At 50.4% G+C, this 15,480-nt stretch overlaps 1 protein-coding gene across 1 annotated transcript in view; it reads left to right on the top strand.

The window, feature by feature from the left end:
* The first annotated feature begins 235 nt into the window (after nucleotides 1-235).
* col7a1l (collagen type VII alpha 1-like) overlaps nucleotides 236-15,480 on the top strand; it is a 52,946-nt gene continuing 37,701 nt past the window's right edge. Inside the window, exons 1-14 of the mRNA XM_062482789.1 lie at nucleotides 236-279; nucleotides 5,015-5,111; nucleotides 5,236-5,689; nucleotides 8,271-8,448; nucleotides 8,834-8,993; nucleotides 9,867-9,960; nucleotides 11,133-11,306; nucleotides 11,823-11,986; nucleotides 12,586-12,715; nucleotides 12,908-13,024; nucleotides 13,313-13,468; nucleotides 13,919-14,035; nucleotides 14,523-14,669; nucleotides 14,841-14,960. Of these exons, the coding sequence (XP_062338773.1) occupies nucleotides 5,614-5,689; nucleotides 8,271-8,448; nucleotides 8,834-8,993; nucleotides 9,867-9,960; nucleotides 11,133-11,306; nucleotides 11,823-11,986; nucleotides 12,586-12,715; nucleotides 12,908-13,024; nucleotides 13,313-13,468; nucleotides 13,919-14,035; nucleotides 14,523-14,669; nucleotides 14,841-14,960 (1,633 nt within the window). The 5' untranslated portion in view covers nucleotides 236-279; nucleotides 5,015-5,111; nucleotides 5,236-5,613. The remainder of the gene's footprint in view (nucleotides 280-5,014; nucleotides 5,112-5,235; nucleotides 5,690-8,270; nucleotides 8,449-8,833; nucleotides 8,994-9,866; nucleotides 9,961-11,132; nucleotides 11,307-11,822; nucleotides 11,987-12,585; nucleotides 12,716-12,907; nucleotides 13,025-13,312; nucleotides 13,469-13,918; nucleotides 14,036-14,522; nucleotides 14,670-14,840; nucleotides 14,961-15,480) is intronic.

The raw sequence follows: 15,480 nt of genomic DNA, 5'->3' as shown, positions 1-15,480 counted from the left end.
GAAACTCGTCTGTTACAGTGGAGTATGTGGAAGGTGTGTGTCTCACTCATTCACACACAATTCACACACATTCACATAATTGGATTCACCAGAAGTTCAGACGTTTTTACTCAAGCAGAGCCTCAGCCTCAGGAATACGGCACCAACCTGGACTTTCTCCTACAAACGCGGAACTCTTCTCAACTTTTTCCAGAAAAGTGGTTAACCCAGTCTGGCAACCCTTAGAGACTAACCCTTACCTGGATTTATAGTGAGATGGTGTGTCTTGTTCCTGGAGAGGTAAGTAAGAGCTGGCCCTTTCAGCAGCGATTCATCAGGCCCGTTATTCTAACTGTCTCTCTTAGCTCTTAAACCTAACACCCTAAAACAGGACTTTCTATTTTTATGGATCCAGTGGCTGTTGAGTCTACTCGTAGTCTCAGCCAAGCTGTTCTGCTAACAGGTTGGACCAGGGCCAAGGCTTCTGACTGGCAAACAGGCTTTAGTTTCTCCTGCAAAGTAGTGAGATCCAGGACCGCTGGATGTAACTCCTGTTGGTGCTTGCTGCATCTTCAGGTGAGAAGGGAAGGAACAAACTGCAGACATTTTTGTTTTGAACGCGCTGTTCCACTCAATTCGTTTTTTAGGGGAGGGAGAGAGAGAGAGAGAGAGATAGAGAGAGAGAGATAGAGAGAGAGAGATAGATAGAGAGAGAGAGAGAGAGAGAGAGAGAGAGAGAGAGAGAGCTTGATTGCCTTCTGAAAACATGGAAGTATCCAGTCAACATTAGCAAGATGACCTCCTACTTTCACAATGGCAGCGATTCAGGGAATATGTGACGCTTCTGTGGCTTCATAAACAATGAGAGAGAGAGTACTCTAACCAACCCTGAAAGACATGCAGTCCTGCATGTGCCACATCCACACGGCGTTGTGTTAAATAGGCCACCATTGTTTGTGAGAAATGAGCCATGAAAAGATTCAATTAGTACATCAAGAATCATCCACGTGAGGGCTTGTCTGTATAAGATGCTAAGTATTGGGGATTGATGCACACTAATATCTGGGCATTAGTTGTGTGTGTGTGTGTGTGCATGTGCATGTATGCGTGTGCGTGTGTGTGTTGGTCTCCTCACCGACCCATAGAACGTCTGTGTGCCTTTTCACTGCTCCCAATTTCACACCTACGGGATAATCCTCTGTGAAGTGGAAAATGCCATTATGTAGAAAAAGCTGACATGCAGACAGACTTGTAGGGCATGCAGCACACAGGAGAGAGAGAGACATAGGGAGAGAGAGAGGGAGCAAGAGAGTGTGAGGGAGAGAAGGAGAGAGGGAGGAAGAGAGAGAGAGAGAGAGAGAGAGAGAGAGAGAGAGAGAGAGAGAGAGAGAGAGAGAGAGAGAGAGAGAGAGAGAGAGAGAGAGAGAGAGAGAGGGAGGGAGGGAGGGAGGGAGGGAGGGAGGGAGGGAGGGGGGGGAGGAGAGAGAGAGAGAGAGAGAGAGAGAGAGAGAGAGAGAGAGAGAGAGAGAGAGAGAGAGAGAGAGAGAGAGAGAGAGAGAGAGAGAGAGAGAGAGAGAGAGAGAGAGAGAGAGAGAGAGAGAGAGAGAGAGAGAGAGAGAGAGAGAGACTGAATGTTGGAGAGAGGGACTCCATTTGGGTCTTTTTCTTGTATTAATCCCCTCAGAGCTGCTGTACACTAACAAGGCCTCAGACACAATGCCCGCTCCCTAGGCCCAGGTGAAGCTGTACTGGAGATTGCTTTGTGGCGGTGTTGCTGGTGAGGCTCACTAAAGGCCTGAGTGTGTTAGTGATGACTTAGCAGAGAGACTCTCTGCGTCGTCAGAGCGAGGCCTGCTGTGGCCTGATAATGGCCTCCCTGACCCAACGCTGGAGGCACCTGGATGGCTTTATCAGGCGTGTAAACAAGCTCCTGGGGAGACACGTGACTGGTGATTGTTTCCATGACCTCAGCAGAAGTTCCTGGCATCACACACATACAGTATTATCCAGAGTACACGCCCAGAAGTTGCAAGATGCAAGAATCAACTTAACAGAAGAAGAAGAGCCTGTTGTAAGATCCTGTAGCAACTCAGCTTCCTGCGGCGCGTACTGTAGCCTGCCGGCCGGTGACATCAGACGGCCGTTTCCACGGCAGCAAGGCTGCAGGCAGAGACACGACCCAGAGAGGCGTGTGTGTGTGTGTGTGTGTGTGTAAGGAGGAGAGAAGAGCGGTTGGCTCCCTGCCTCTCCAGCAGTCTGTCAGCCTGCTGGCTGGTCTGAAAGGTTGTAAAGAGGTGGTAAACATGTCAGGGTTTAAACCATGCTGAAGTTTTCCTGGTACGATGCCAAACCACAATGAGGAAGTAACAACAGGGACTGTTGAATGTAATGTTGCTGGGGCTTTGGTTTGAGGTTATAGCATTGACATTTAGTCATTTAGCAGACGCTCTTATCCAGAGAGACTTACAGTAAGTACAGGGACATTCCCCGAGGCAAGTAGGGTGAAGTGCCTTGCCCAAGAACACAACGTAATTTGGCATCGAACCAGAAACCTTCTGATTACCAGCCCAATTCCCTAACCGCTCAGCCACCTGACTCCTTATAGCGGTGATTGCGGCCGACCCAGAACGAGTGATGAACGAAGAGATCAAACTGAACGGTGTGTCTGGGGATGAGGACAGTGCTGTGTGTGTGTCTGTGTGTGTGTGTGCGTGTGTATGTGTGTGTGTGTGTGTGTGTGTGTGTGTGTGTCTGTCAGGAAGCTTCGCTGGGTGTTGTGTGAGTCAGTGCAGACCTGCTGGAAAATACTGCTTTGATATGTTGACACACACACACACACACACAAACAGTCATACACGTAATACACACTCTCAAAGACCATCCATTGATCTTCCTTCCTGTGTAGATCTTACTGGACATGATATTGTTTTTCTCTCTACCTTTGTAGATGCACATTAGAGCCACAAGACTCACATAAACCCAGAGGCGCCACATATACTGTATGGAGAGAAGAAACTGATCACCACAGACAAACTGCTCTCTCTCTGTCTCTCTCTCTCTCTCTCTCTCTCTCTCTCTCTCTCTCTCTCTCTCTCTCTCTCTCTCTCTCTCTCTCTCTCTCTCTCTCTGTCTCTCTCCCCCTCTCTCTCTCTCTCTCTCTCTCTCTCTCTCTCTCTCTTTCTCTTTCTCTTTCTCTCTCTCTCTCTCTCTCTCTCTCTCTCTCTCTCTCTCTCTCTCTCTCTCTCTCTCTCTCTCTCTCTCTCTCTCTGTCTCTCTCTCTCCCCCCCCTCTCTCTCTCTCTCTCTGTCTCTCTCTCTCTCTCTCTCTCTCTGTCTCTCTCTCTTTCTCTCTCCCTCTCCCTCTCCCTCTCCCTCTCCCTCTCCTTCTCCATCTCCCTCTCTCTCTCTCTCTCTCTCTTTCTACTTCTCTCTCTCTCTCCCTCTCTCTACTTTTCTCTCTTTCTGAAGGTGTGAATGCCAAGGAAACAATCATTACCATTGGAAAGCATCCACACTCCTTGGAATGTAATGACTCCCCTCTCAGTCCTGATTGCTGTGAGGAATCTTAAGTTCCCCCTGGGAGACAGATCCCTCCTTCCTGGAACAGAGACAGGCCTCAGAAGAGAGCAGGTCATGTAGTTAAGTACAAAGAGAGGCAGATTTCAGAACTCGTCCCAGCAGACCGGAGGTGTGTCTGGCTCTCCATTAGACTGTGGATTACACGCATACACACACACACACACACACACACACATACACACATGCTGTGTTCGCATAAACATGCTGTACACACCAAGTGGAGATAAGAATTAGACACACATGGCATCTGTTGCAAAAGATTTGCTATAGCTGTCAAGCTTCTCTGGCCAAACACGACACACACACTGCAGCACGCTCAGCCACTCATCACACACGCTAGACAGCAGGTGGGGACTGAAATTGGACTTGCATGGTGTCTGTTATTACAGATTCGCTTTGGCGTCACGGTTTTCTGACCAGACTCAAGGTAAACATACACACACACACAGACACACACACAGGAAGCAATTGACTATGGTGTCCTTGATCTGTCTTGGTACAGAATCACATCTGGTTCCCGTACATCGAGGGTGGAGGAGCCCAGAGGTAAGAGGGCAGGTCTGATCCTCTCCCCAGGAAAGATGCTCTGCTCTGGGGTCAAGGTTCAGGCCGACCGGGTCTCGGCCCGAGGACTGGAGATACCGACATTCCAAAACATCAGGACCAACATGGCCCGCACATGTTTCCCCCCTGAGCGGTTCACGTATCGATATCTACAGAGAGAGTTTGTATTTCACCCTGAGGGAAACTGTAAACATCCTCCTCCGCTTTATAAAATATTTTTAAATTATTTTTTATCAAGCCCGTTGTAGCCCGTTCTCACGGTAACGACATTGGTCGCTCACCTGGGTTGTAAAATGCCGTTCACGGATGCGTGCACCCGCAGGTACCCCGCGGTGATCACACTAGCTCTGCCTGAGTGATCATTCATTACCAATGTGATACACTGCTGTGTGACACTCCCAAGATTTACCACTGTGAAGCACTGGCGTGTAGAACTGGCTTCATCATCAACATGGCTACCTTGAGTTCATGTAGAGTGTGTGTGCGTCAGTGTGTGTGTGTTTGAGAGAGAGAGTCAGTGTGTTTGTGTGTGTGAGAGAGAGAGTCAGTATGTGTGTGTGAGAGAGAGAGAGAGTCAGTGTGTGTGCGTGTGTGTCTGCATATTAAAACAAACCCAATTTGCCATCAGTTCACGAACTTGCACAATTTAAATGATTTTATTAGATGTTCAGATGAAACACAGCGTGCTGCATACAACTGTATCATGATAACCCGTTCCTCTGGGCCTAGCCCCTTTGTTGGAGCCCTGAGAAACTCCCATTCTGTTTTTATCTCTGCCTTCCCAGTCAGTTAAAAAGAGTCCATTGAAGGAAGAAGCAGGCAAGGCAGATAGCAAGTAGTGATTATTATGATTATGCGGCTGTTCTCTGATGTCTATCTGTGCTCGCTTTCAGATCAGAGACCGGAAGAGTCAGAGCTGAACCGTGTGGAGAGAGACCTACAGAGAGGAGGACACAGGGAGAAGGAGAGAGACCTACAGAGAGGAGAGGAGGACACAGGGAGAAGGAGAGACACCTACAGAGAGGAGAGGAGGACACAGGGAGGAGAAATACCTACAGAGAGGAGAGGAGGACACAGGGAGTGAGGAGAGACACCTACAGAGAGGAGAGGAGGACACAGGGAGGAGAGAGACCTACAGAGAGGAGAAGAGGACACAGGAAGTGAGGAGAGAGACCTACAGAGAGGAGAGGAGGACACAGGGAAGAGAGAGACCTACAGAGAGGAGAGGAGGACACAGGGAGGAGAGAGACGTACAGAGAGGAGAGGACACAGGGAGAAGAGAGACCTACAGAAGAGAGGAGGACACGGGGAGTCAGGAAAGAGATCTACAGAGAGGAGGACACAGGGAGAAGGAGAGAGACCTACAGAGAGGAGAGGACACAGGGAGAAGGAGAGAGACCTACAGAGAGGAGAGGACACAGGGAAGAGAGAGACCTGCCGAGAGGAGAGGAGGACACAGGAAGTGAGGAGAGGACGAGAGGAGGAGAGGAGTATGAGTGGCTCCTGTGTGTGGGTCGTCCTCTTGTCCCTGTCAGTCTCCAGAGGGACAGTCTCCGCTCAGGTTGAAGGTACAGGCCTCCAGACACGCCACTTCTACAATCGCTCTTCTTCTTCTACAATCGCTCTTCTTCTTCTACAATCACTCTTCTTCTTCTACAATCGCTCTTCTTCTTCTACAATCGCTCTTCTTCTTCTACAATCGCTCTTCTTCTTCTACAATCGCTCTTCTTCTTCTACAATCGCTCTTCTTCTTCTCTCCGGCTTCCTCTTCTTCTCTTTGATCTGTGTTCCATCTCTTTTCCCTCTGCTCTTCCCTGCTCCTCTTTCCGTTCCTTCTTCGACTGTCTCTCCCTCTCTCCTGCTGTGCTCTGTCCATCTCTGACATGTCCTCCTGGACTGAATGAAGTCCACATGGAGGCAGCTTCTGGCTCCACACCTGTCTAGACCAGTTAGAGGACACCACCTGATTTCCCAAAGGTAGTCTGAGTCAGCGCATTCATCTACACATCTGTCAGCCTCCTGGACTCTGCCTGCCTGCCTGCCTGCCTGCCTGCCTGCCTGTCTGCCTGCCTGCCTGTCTGTCTGTCCGTCCGCCTGTCTGTCTGCCTGTCTGCCTGTCTGTCTGTCTGCCTGTCTGCCTGTCTGCCTGTCTGCCTGTCTGCCTGTCTGAACATTCAATATGGTTTGTGGAACAAATGGGATCTCCCATGTGCTTCCGTTAATCACAATCAGTGTGTCTTCATCAACTGCCAGGGTAGCATGAACTACTAACCTGTAGACTAGACAGTTGAGGACTGAGTCCTCGGTAGAGAACTGTTCTCTGTGTTCTCCACGTTCCCTTTGGTTCTCTGCATCATGTTCCATGTCTCTCCTCTCAGCGTGTGGCTTTCACCTGCCAAACAGAGAGAACATTCTGGACAATCTTATTTTCCACCTGCGTCTGTATCTGGCTGACAGTTGACTGCCCTCTGCTTTTCCTCTGATGTGTCCAACATGTTGAAATCTCGTCTCTGTAGGGAAATGGAAGTCTCATTTCACAGAAGATAGAAATGCAGGATGATTCATGTTCTGGGTTGGTTACGTGGCTGTACAGTATGAAGCTCCACACAGGAAGATAACTTTGCAAGAATCACCCAATCACTTCCTGTTTCCTGTGAAACTTTTCTCACGAGAGAGAGTCCATGTTGTGACGTACTAGGCAGAGCCAGTGTTCCGACCAGGACAGATTTGCCATTTAAAAAGAGTTTTCTTAAAGTGTATAATGAAAGAAACTCCCTGGTCCTGTTGCTGGACCCAGGCTGGGTCTAGCAGGGATGTGTGTTGGTAGGAGGGAGATGCAGGGATGTGTGTTGGTAGGAGGGAGATGCAGGGATGTGTGTTGGTAGGAGGGAGATGCAGGGATGTGTAAACGCCTGCTCAGAGCAGGTCGGTCGCTCAGAGCAGGAGACACATGCTGCCCCCCCCCACACACACACACTGCATTCTGGGAAAGCAGCCAACAGAAGAGGGGATGAGACAGGAGAGGAAGGATAGGAGGGAGAGGAAAGCTATGAGGAACAGGAGTAGGGTAGTTCTCTCTCTCTGCTCTCTGTGTTTTGATCAGACCGACAGTCATCACGAGCTGCACATGTTACTACTGCAGACTGCCTTCCCCTTCACTAGTTAATGTAAAGCTGTTGCCGTGCCGTGCCGTTGTGTGTGTGTGTGTGTGCCTGTACTGGTAGGTGTGTGTGTATTTTGTGCGTGTTTTTGGGTGTGTTACTCAGAGCATGCTTCAGCTCTCTCAGAGGTGTGAGTCCTGACAGAGAGCCCTTGCTCTGAGGTGAGGTGGTGTGTGTTATCAGACGCCAGCATTGTCCTCAGTTTTGCCTGTTAATGTTATTATTCTAAGCGTCCCTCATTGCGCTGCACTAAAGTTTTATTGGTATGGTGCTCTGAATATTGATGGTTTCAATGTCTCCCTCGTCTTCCATTAAAGATTCAGAAGTATCATGTGGTCTGATGCCTGTTTGAGGCCCGCCTTGCCAAGGGGCACAGATCTGTTTGATGGGGTTACACTGCCATCTAGTGGTGGGCTGAAACTGAACCGATTGTCTTGGGTTCACCAGTGGCTCAAGAACGGAGGTTTGACCCAGTTCTGTTGGCATGACAGGTTGATTTCCTCAAAGTATTTTCATTAGAACTGGTGGACAGACAGGTGCAATTAAACAACCAAGCAAAGTTGTCCAGATGAAGAGTTAGATTGCACAGCAACACAGCAAAGGATCATTTTTACACACACACATATATTTGTCTATGTGTGTGTGTATTCCAGTACTCTATGTATGTTTATATGTATATATATATATATGTGTATGTATATCTATACATTAATATCTGTGTATTCCAGTGTGTATACAGTATATGTACTATATATATATATATATAGAGAGAGAGAGAGAGAGTCAGGTGGCTGAGCGGTTAGGGAATTGGGCTAGTAATCTGAAGGTTGCCAGTTTGATTCCCGGCCGTGTCAAATGACGTTGTGTCCTTGGGCAAGGCACTTCACCCTACTTGCCTCGGGGAGAATGTCTTACTTACTGTAAGTCGCTCTGGATAAGAGCGTCTGCTAAATGACTAAATGTAAATGTAATGTAAAATGTTCCCCAGCCTGCCGGACAGCGGGACCCGTCGACCTGGTGTTCCTGCTGGATGAGTCTTGGAGCGTGGGCGAGACCAGCTTCTCCAGAGTGAAGGACTTCATCTCCACCATCATGTCCTCCTTCCAGGGCCCGGTTGGGGAGCAGGGAGCCCGCTTCGGGGTCACTGTGTACGGAGACATCCCCAGGTGACCAGGGGAACATGGATTGGTTGATTGGTTGATTTGTTGATTAGTAAGTGGTTGATTGGTTGGTTGATTGGTGAGTGGTTGGTTGGTGGGAACACTGATTGGATGACTCAGTGATTGGTTGATTGAGAGGATGATTGATGGCACTACGGAACGGTTCATCGAATAGTGGTTGCTTGATTGATTTAAAGTTCCAATTGTCAACTCTCTAGAAAATTGATTCAGACATGAGAAACATCGCCACTGATTCTTGACTGAACTAGAACATACAGACAGATGCTTTCCCATAATCAGAGGAAGCCAGGACCTGAGCTAATAGTATAGGATACAGGTGACTGAATGAGGAGTTCCTCTCAGAGATGATCACGCCTGATGTGTCCTTCAGGATGCGCATCGCTCTGACCGACTACAGCACTCTGGAGGAGGTGCTCAAAGCTGTGAAGGACCTCCCCTATGAGGGCGGAGCCAGCAGGACGGGCGACGCCCTCCAGTTCCTGGTCGACTATGTGTTCAGCCCCTCCCTCACCCGAGACCACACCCCCAAGGTACGCAGGGCTCGTATGACCACACCCACTCTGGCCTGTCTTGCGGTATCACAGTGAACTGCAATTTCCCCACTGCGGGACAAATAAAGGAGTATCTTATCTCTCATCTTATCTTATGCATTTTTAGATCGCATGGTGAACATGTAGCTTCGTTACGTTGGTGTGGAATTACAGTCTCTCTGTGTCTCTACACGCACTAACCATTCCTATTGAACATCCATACTCACACACACTCTCACACACAGACACACACACACTCTCACACACAGACACACACACACTCTCACACACAGACACACACACACACACTCTCACACACAGACACACACACGTATAATGTAAGTCGCATTCCAAGCCAACTCCTGACGAGTCATGCTGCCTTAGCACAACTGATGTTGGTGCGGGCAGTAGAAACAGGGATGGGCTTGATGTATCGGATTTCTCAGCTTATTGGCAGGCACTGCGCACACTGCTGCCCACATGGCCTGCTTGTGGATGTGCTCTGCCCTTCCTCTCATCGACTGAACTTTGGACGAACCGAGGTGTTTTTTTCGTAATGAATGAATTATCATTCCCGTGTGAGTCCTGGCGTTTCACACCGAGAGAACCTCAGTTTCAACTGACGAGTTCAACTCAACTGAAGAGACAAACACTGTCTTGTTTGTTCAGTCAGTCATTAATGTTCAGTCATTCATGACAGTGCGTCAGAATACGTATCATTTCTACAGCTGGCCAGAATACAAGATATTCAGACAAACTTGGCCTGCTGTTTGATCATATAAGCTCACCAGTGGGAACCTCCTAGGTATCAGAATGTGTGTGAGATGGATTCTAAACCATGTGACCATAAACATTTATCCTGTTCATTTGCAGATTGCTGTGTTGATTACCAACGGTCGCTCTGACGACCAGGTGGAGGGTCCAGCCAAGGCAGTCACAGACAGTGGTATATCTCTTTATGCCGTGGGTGAGTTTGTGTAGCTTCCGTGATCAGATATTCAACCAACCATCTCTACCACAGAGTCTAGGAGATTGTATCTGGCTTATCTGCAGTGTTTGCAGTTGGAAATAAATGTTATATTCATTGAATACATTCTGTGTGTGTGTGCGTGCATGTGTTGGTGAGAGGAGAGGGGGTGGGGGGGTGGGGGGCTGGGGGAGACAGAAAGAGGGAGAGAGAGTGAAAGAGAGAGCTGGATAATGTGTGTTTCCCATGCAGGGCTGATACTGCATTTTGCATACATAAAATGCAGCAAGCTTACACCTTGGGTGGAGTGTGTCCATGAATTCTGTATCCACACACACACATTTCCACACACTCAGCCAGGAGCAGTGTAATAATTACAGCTCATTAGCGATGGAACGCTAATTGCAGTGATTTTTTCTCAGGTTCCCCCCTCCCCTCTCCCCCCTCTGACTGAGCGCCCTGGTCCTGTGCTCCATCACCCCAGACAGGGCGCTCATAAATCTGATCAGCCAGCCCTCGCTGACAAGCACGACCAGCCCTCTCTACATGCAGGGAAACACACACACAGACATGCACCCAAGTACGAGTGTGTATGATGTATGCACTCATGACCTGACACACACACACACACACACACAGTCATGCCTGTTCCATTGCCCCACACCAGTGCAGAGTGTGGGGCACGCCAGTCTTTCCTCTTCTGTGTGTGTGTGAGAGATATCCTGTAGAAGATACTGTAGCTTTCATCTTTACTCATTACACAAGCTCAATAAGTCAGGTCCCCGTGACAGCCGTTGCTAGCGGCGATGGTTAACAGGCCATGCTGCTGATCAGGACACAGGTCGAGCTGAATCACTTCTTCTCATCGATATGCATGTCCAGTCATGACAAATCGCAGCCATGATGGGTCAATACAAACCAGCAATAGATCTATACAGACAAGATAGGACAGAATGGACCAAAGGATCATGAGGGCACATTTTCAGCAATTCCACAGCAAGTCAAATGACATGAAATTCGACATTGTCTGTAAAAGTACCTCGATCGAAAATGTGGGTGCTGAGTTTCAAAGTGTCACCCTGTCATCCCTCCCCAGGGAGTGAAGAGGGTGAAGACATGAATAATAGAACAGCTTCCTTCCCCTCCTCTCTCTATTTCTACGCCCCTCCCAGGGGTGAGAGGAGCTGACGAATCAGAGCTGAGCAGGGTGGTGAGCCAACCCCAGGAGGAGCACCTGTTGCTAGGCGCCGACTTCTCTCTGCTGGACGGCCTTCTCCCCAGGCTGTCCCGGAGGGTGTGTGTGACCGCCTCCGAACCGCCGCGCCCCGCCAAACACGCACCGCCCGGTGAGAGGATGTTCCAGCTGTGGCCTGCTACTTCTTATCTGAGCCGTCGTCGTGGAGATGATGCACGCGCTCGTTTTACTTTTGTTTGTTTTTAATTTCTCTTCTTTGTTTTGGCTCCTCCATCGACCATCTCCACCACGTTCTCTGGCTCCTCCCTCCCTCCTTCTCTCCTCCCTGCTCCCTCCCTCCCTCACTCTCTCCTCCCTCACTCTCTCCTCCCTCTCTCCTCCCTCCCTCTCTCCTCCCTCCCTGGTCCCTCCTCCCTCCCCTCCCTCCCTCTCTCCTCCCTGCTCCCTCCCTCTCTCTACCCTCCCTGCTCCCTCCTCCCTCCCTCCCTCCCTCCCTCCCTCCCTCCCTCCCTCCCTCCCTCCCTCCCTCCCTCCCTCCCTCCCTCCCTCCCTCCCTCCCTCCCTCCCTGCTCCCTCCTTCTCTCCTCCCTGCTCCCTCCCTCTCTCCCTCACTCTCTCCTCCCTCCCTGCTCCCTCCTCCCTCTCTCCTCCTTCCCTCCCCCTCCAGTGGAGGAGCGTGTGTTGGGCCCCAGGGACCTCCAGGTCAGTGAGCTGGCCTTCAGCTCCCTTAGGCTGACCTGGAGCCAGGCCACTGGGGACGTGACAGGGTACCGCCTCCTGGTCACGCCCCGCAGCCCCAAGGGAGCGCTGCTGGACGCCCAGCAGACACAGGTGAGGAGAGGGGAGGGGAGGGGATGGGAGAGGTGAAGAGGAGGGGTGGGGAGAGAGGAGAGGAGAGGAGAGGAGAGGGGAGGGGAGGGGAGGGGAGGGGAGGGGAGGAGAAGAGAAGAGAAGAGAAGAGAAGAGAAGAGAAGAGAGGAGAGGGGAGGAGGGAGGTGAAGAGGAGGGGAGGCGTGGGGAGGCGTGAGGAGGGGAGGGGAGGAGGTGGGAGAGGGGAGGAGAGGAAAGGAGGGGGAGGTGATGGAGGAAGTGTACAGGGGAGGGTGAGGAGAGAGAGGAAGTGGGGGGTGCTGCTGACAGGAAATTGGGCCGAGGACCAGATGGTCCTGGATCCTGAGACTGCACTCAGCCCTGTAGGGTGCTCCAGGATTGAGATGTGGAGAGCAATCCTGCTAAGACACTCTGTGTGTGTGTGTGTGTGAGAGTGTGTGAGTGTGTGTGAGTGTGTGTGTGTGTGTGTGTAGAGCCTTGATAAAAAGGTATGCTTGCTCAGCGACAGAATTTGCTACCAATATTAATTTGACCTTGTGAAGCAGTCTGATGCACATTGCTCTTCCCTCTCTTCTTGTGTGTGTGTGTGTGTGTGTCAGATCAATCTGAAGGGGGATGTGAGGACAGCCATGGTGACAGATCTGAGTCCCAGTACAGAGTATTTTCTCTCAGTCTACGCCATCTACCCTGGACGCATCGGAGACTCTGCCTCCACCATCACTGAGACCAGTGGGTCACACACACACACGCACACACACACACACACACACACACACACACACGCACGCACACGCACACACACATACACACGCACACACACACACACACACACACACACACTCCATGCACACACATAAACATGCAGGCGATACACACAGCACAGCAGGTCTGATGAACATGTCCCCTCTCCTTCCCTGTCAGCTCCTGTGCCTCAGGTTACTAACTTCCGCGTCATCGAGGAAGGCCTGTTCTCTCTCCGTCTGGGATGGACCCAACCCTTAGGGAAGCTCCACGGATACAAGATCTTCATTCCCAGAAGTAGGCCCGGCTCAAACTCCTGAGATATCGTGACACGATCAGTGACAGACCCATCCCTAGCTTGCTCACTCGCCGGACCACACACACATACACACACTGTAACACACACACACATTGTAACAAACACAGAGCGGATAACTTTGACCTCAAAACAAGTCTGGTGATCCTGATGCAGAGCAGAATATAACGGTGTATGGTTGTGTGACTTTTGTGTGTCTGTTGTGTGTCTGTTGTATGTCTGTTGTGTGGTTGTTGTGTGGTTGTTGTGTGGTTGTGTGTTCTCCACAGCCGACAGACCAGGACTGACCTATGACCAGCTGCTTCCTGGAGACGTCTCTACCCACGTGATCGACAGCTTGGACGAGAATAAGAAATACACCATCAGCATCTACGCTGTGTACCCACAGGGGCCCAGCCAGCCGGTGTCTGTCGTCGGGAAAACACGTAAGCCCTGCTCCAGTATCTGGACTCATTCTGAAATGGTTTACTAGATGATGACAGGGTCATACTCCAGAAGGTTTAGAAGACCAGTGTGTTTTCTTCTTGAACTCAAAAACTGTAGTTATCAGTGTTGACCACTAGATGTCGGTATAACCTTTCTGAAAGAAAGTTAAGAAAAATCTTAACTTCAGAAACATTTAACAATTCTAAACATGATGTCACTGATTTAATTCCATATACACGTGTGTGTGTGTGTGTGTACACATGTCTGTGTGTGTCTGTGTGTGTGTGTACACATATACGTGTGTGTGTGTGTGTGTGTATGTATACACATGTCTGTGTGTGTGTGTGTCTACATATACACGTCTGTGTGTGTGTGTGTGTATGTGTACACATGGTGTACACATGTCTGTGTGTGTGTGTGTGTGTGTGTGTGTGTGTGTGTGTGTACAGTGCAGCTGGTTCCGGTGCAGCAGCTGCTGGTGCAGAATGCCACCACAGACACAGTGCAGGCCCGGTGGCCGTCTGTGACTGGAGCATCGGGGTACCGGCTAACCTGGTCCTCCTCAGGTACTGAACCCTCCTCCATCTCCTCCACCTCCTCCCCCTCCTCCACCTCCTCCCCCTCCCCCACCTCCCCCACCTTCTCCACCTCACCTCCACCTCCTCCTCCACCTCGTCTGTTAGATACTGACAGTCAGAGATAACCCTAACCTGCTCCTCCTCAGGTATTGAACCCTCCTCCTCCTTTCTGCTCGGTTAGATAGTGACAGTCAGGATAGTCAGGGGAGAGAGGAGGGGGGGTGACATACAGGTACAGCCTGGGCTGGGATCGAACCCAGGCCCCTGCGGCAAGGCCTCAACACAAGAGGGACGCACTTTACCCAGCGGGCCACCAGGGGGAACCCCTGTTCCAGTCACTTCTAACCCGAGCTTGTGAACGCAACTCATACCCTGTAAACAAACCGTTGATGAACAACACTCTTTCATGAGGTGGTGTATTCAATTAAACTGCATTTACCGGTCAGGTCAACGTCTGTGTGTCTGACATCCGCAGACGGCCATATTGAAAACGTCAACCTTGGGGAGACGTTTAACTTCTACATGATCCAGGGCCTCCATGCTGGGAAGGAGTACGTCATCACCATCAACCCCATCTTCGTAGACATCGAGGGTCCCATCACCTCGACCAGGGCCAAGACACGTAAGTTAGTCCTCTACTAAACCCTTCTAACTACTCTAGTCTAGTCTACTGAACCCTTCTAACTGCTCTAAGGTCTCTCTCCCCTCTCTAGTGGAGAGCAGTGCTGTTCAATGTCTCTCTCCCCTCTCTAGTGGAGAGCAGTGCTGTTCAATGTCTCTCTCCCCTCTCTAGTGGAGAGCAGTGCCGTTCAGACTCTGAAAGCTACAGGAGTAAACACCAACAGCGCTGTCATCTCCTGGAACTCAGTCCCTGGAGCCACTGGCTATAGGCTGGCCTGGGGGCCCACTCCAGGTGAACACACACACACACACACACACACTCTATCGCCTCCTTTCTTTCTCTCCATTAATATTCACTCTCCAAGTGGGTCTAACATGCTTTCATATACATGTGAATGACTCACCAAGTGACTGACGCACAAACATCCAGAACACATTACCACAGCAGGAGGCCCTGAGATGGAAGAGGGGCTAGGCAAGCACAGGTCTTAGTTTGAGATGTTTGTGGTGTTCGTGTGTGGGTTAGTGTGTGCGTATGTCCCTGTGACAGTCCCAGGTCCTTTGAAATGCCACCCCCTAGCATCAGGGTTCTCGGCGTGCGCTGCCAGCCCTGTCAGTTCACCCTGAAGAGGCTGGTGACACCAGAACCCTGATTAAAGACACGGCAGGGGGAGGAAATGACGCGATGCCTTTTTAACGAGGGGACAGGCTTCTGATGCTTGTGTGTGGATGACAGGAACAAGGAGGAATTGATCAGGATCCAGATTGGGGAGGGGGACATCTTTTATGTGAGGAGCATAAATAAGGTTATA

Source organism: Osmerus eperlanus, chromosome 17, assembly GCF_963692335.1.
Source record: "Osmerus eperlanus chromosome 17, fOsmEpe2.1, whole genome shotgun sequence".
In the NCBI taxonomy this organism is placed as follows: domain Eukaryota; kingdom Metazoa; phylum Chordata; class Actinopteri; order Osmeriformes; family Osmeridae; genus Osmerus; species Osmerus eperlanus.
Note: the sequence above shows the minus strand (reverse complement) of the source record. Positions and strands in the feature narration are given on the sequence as shown.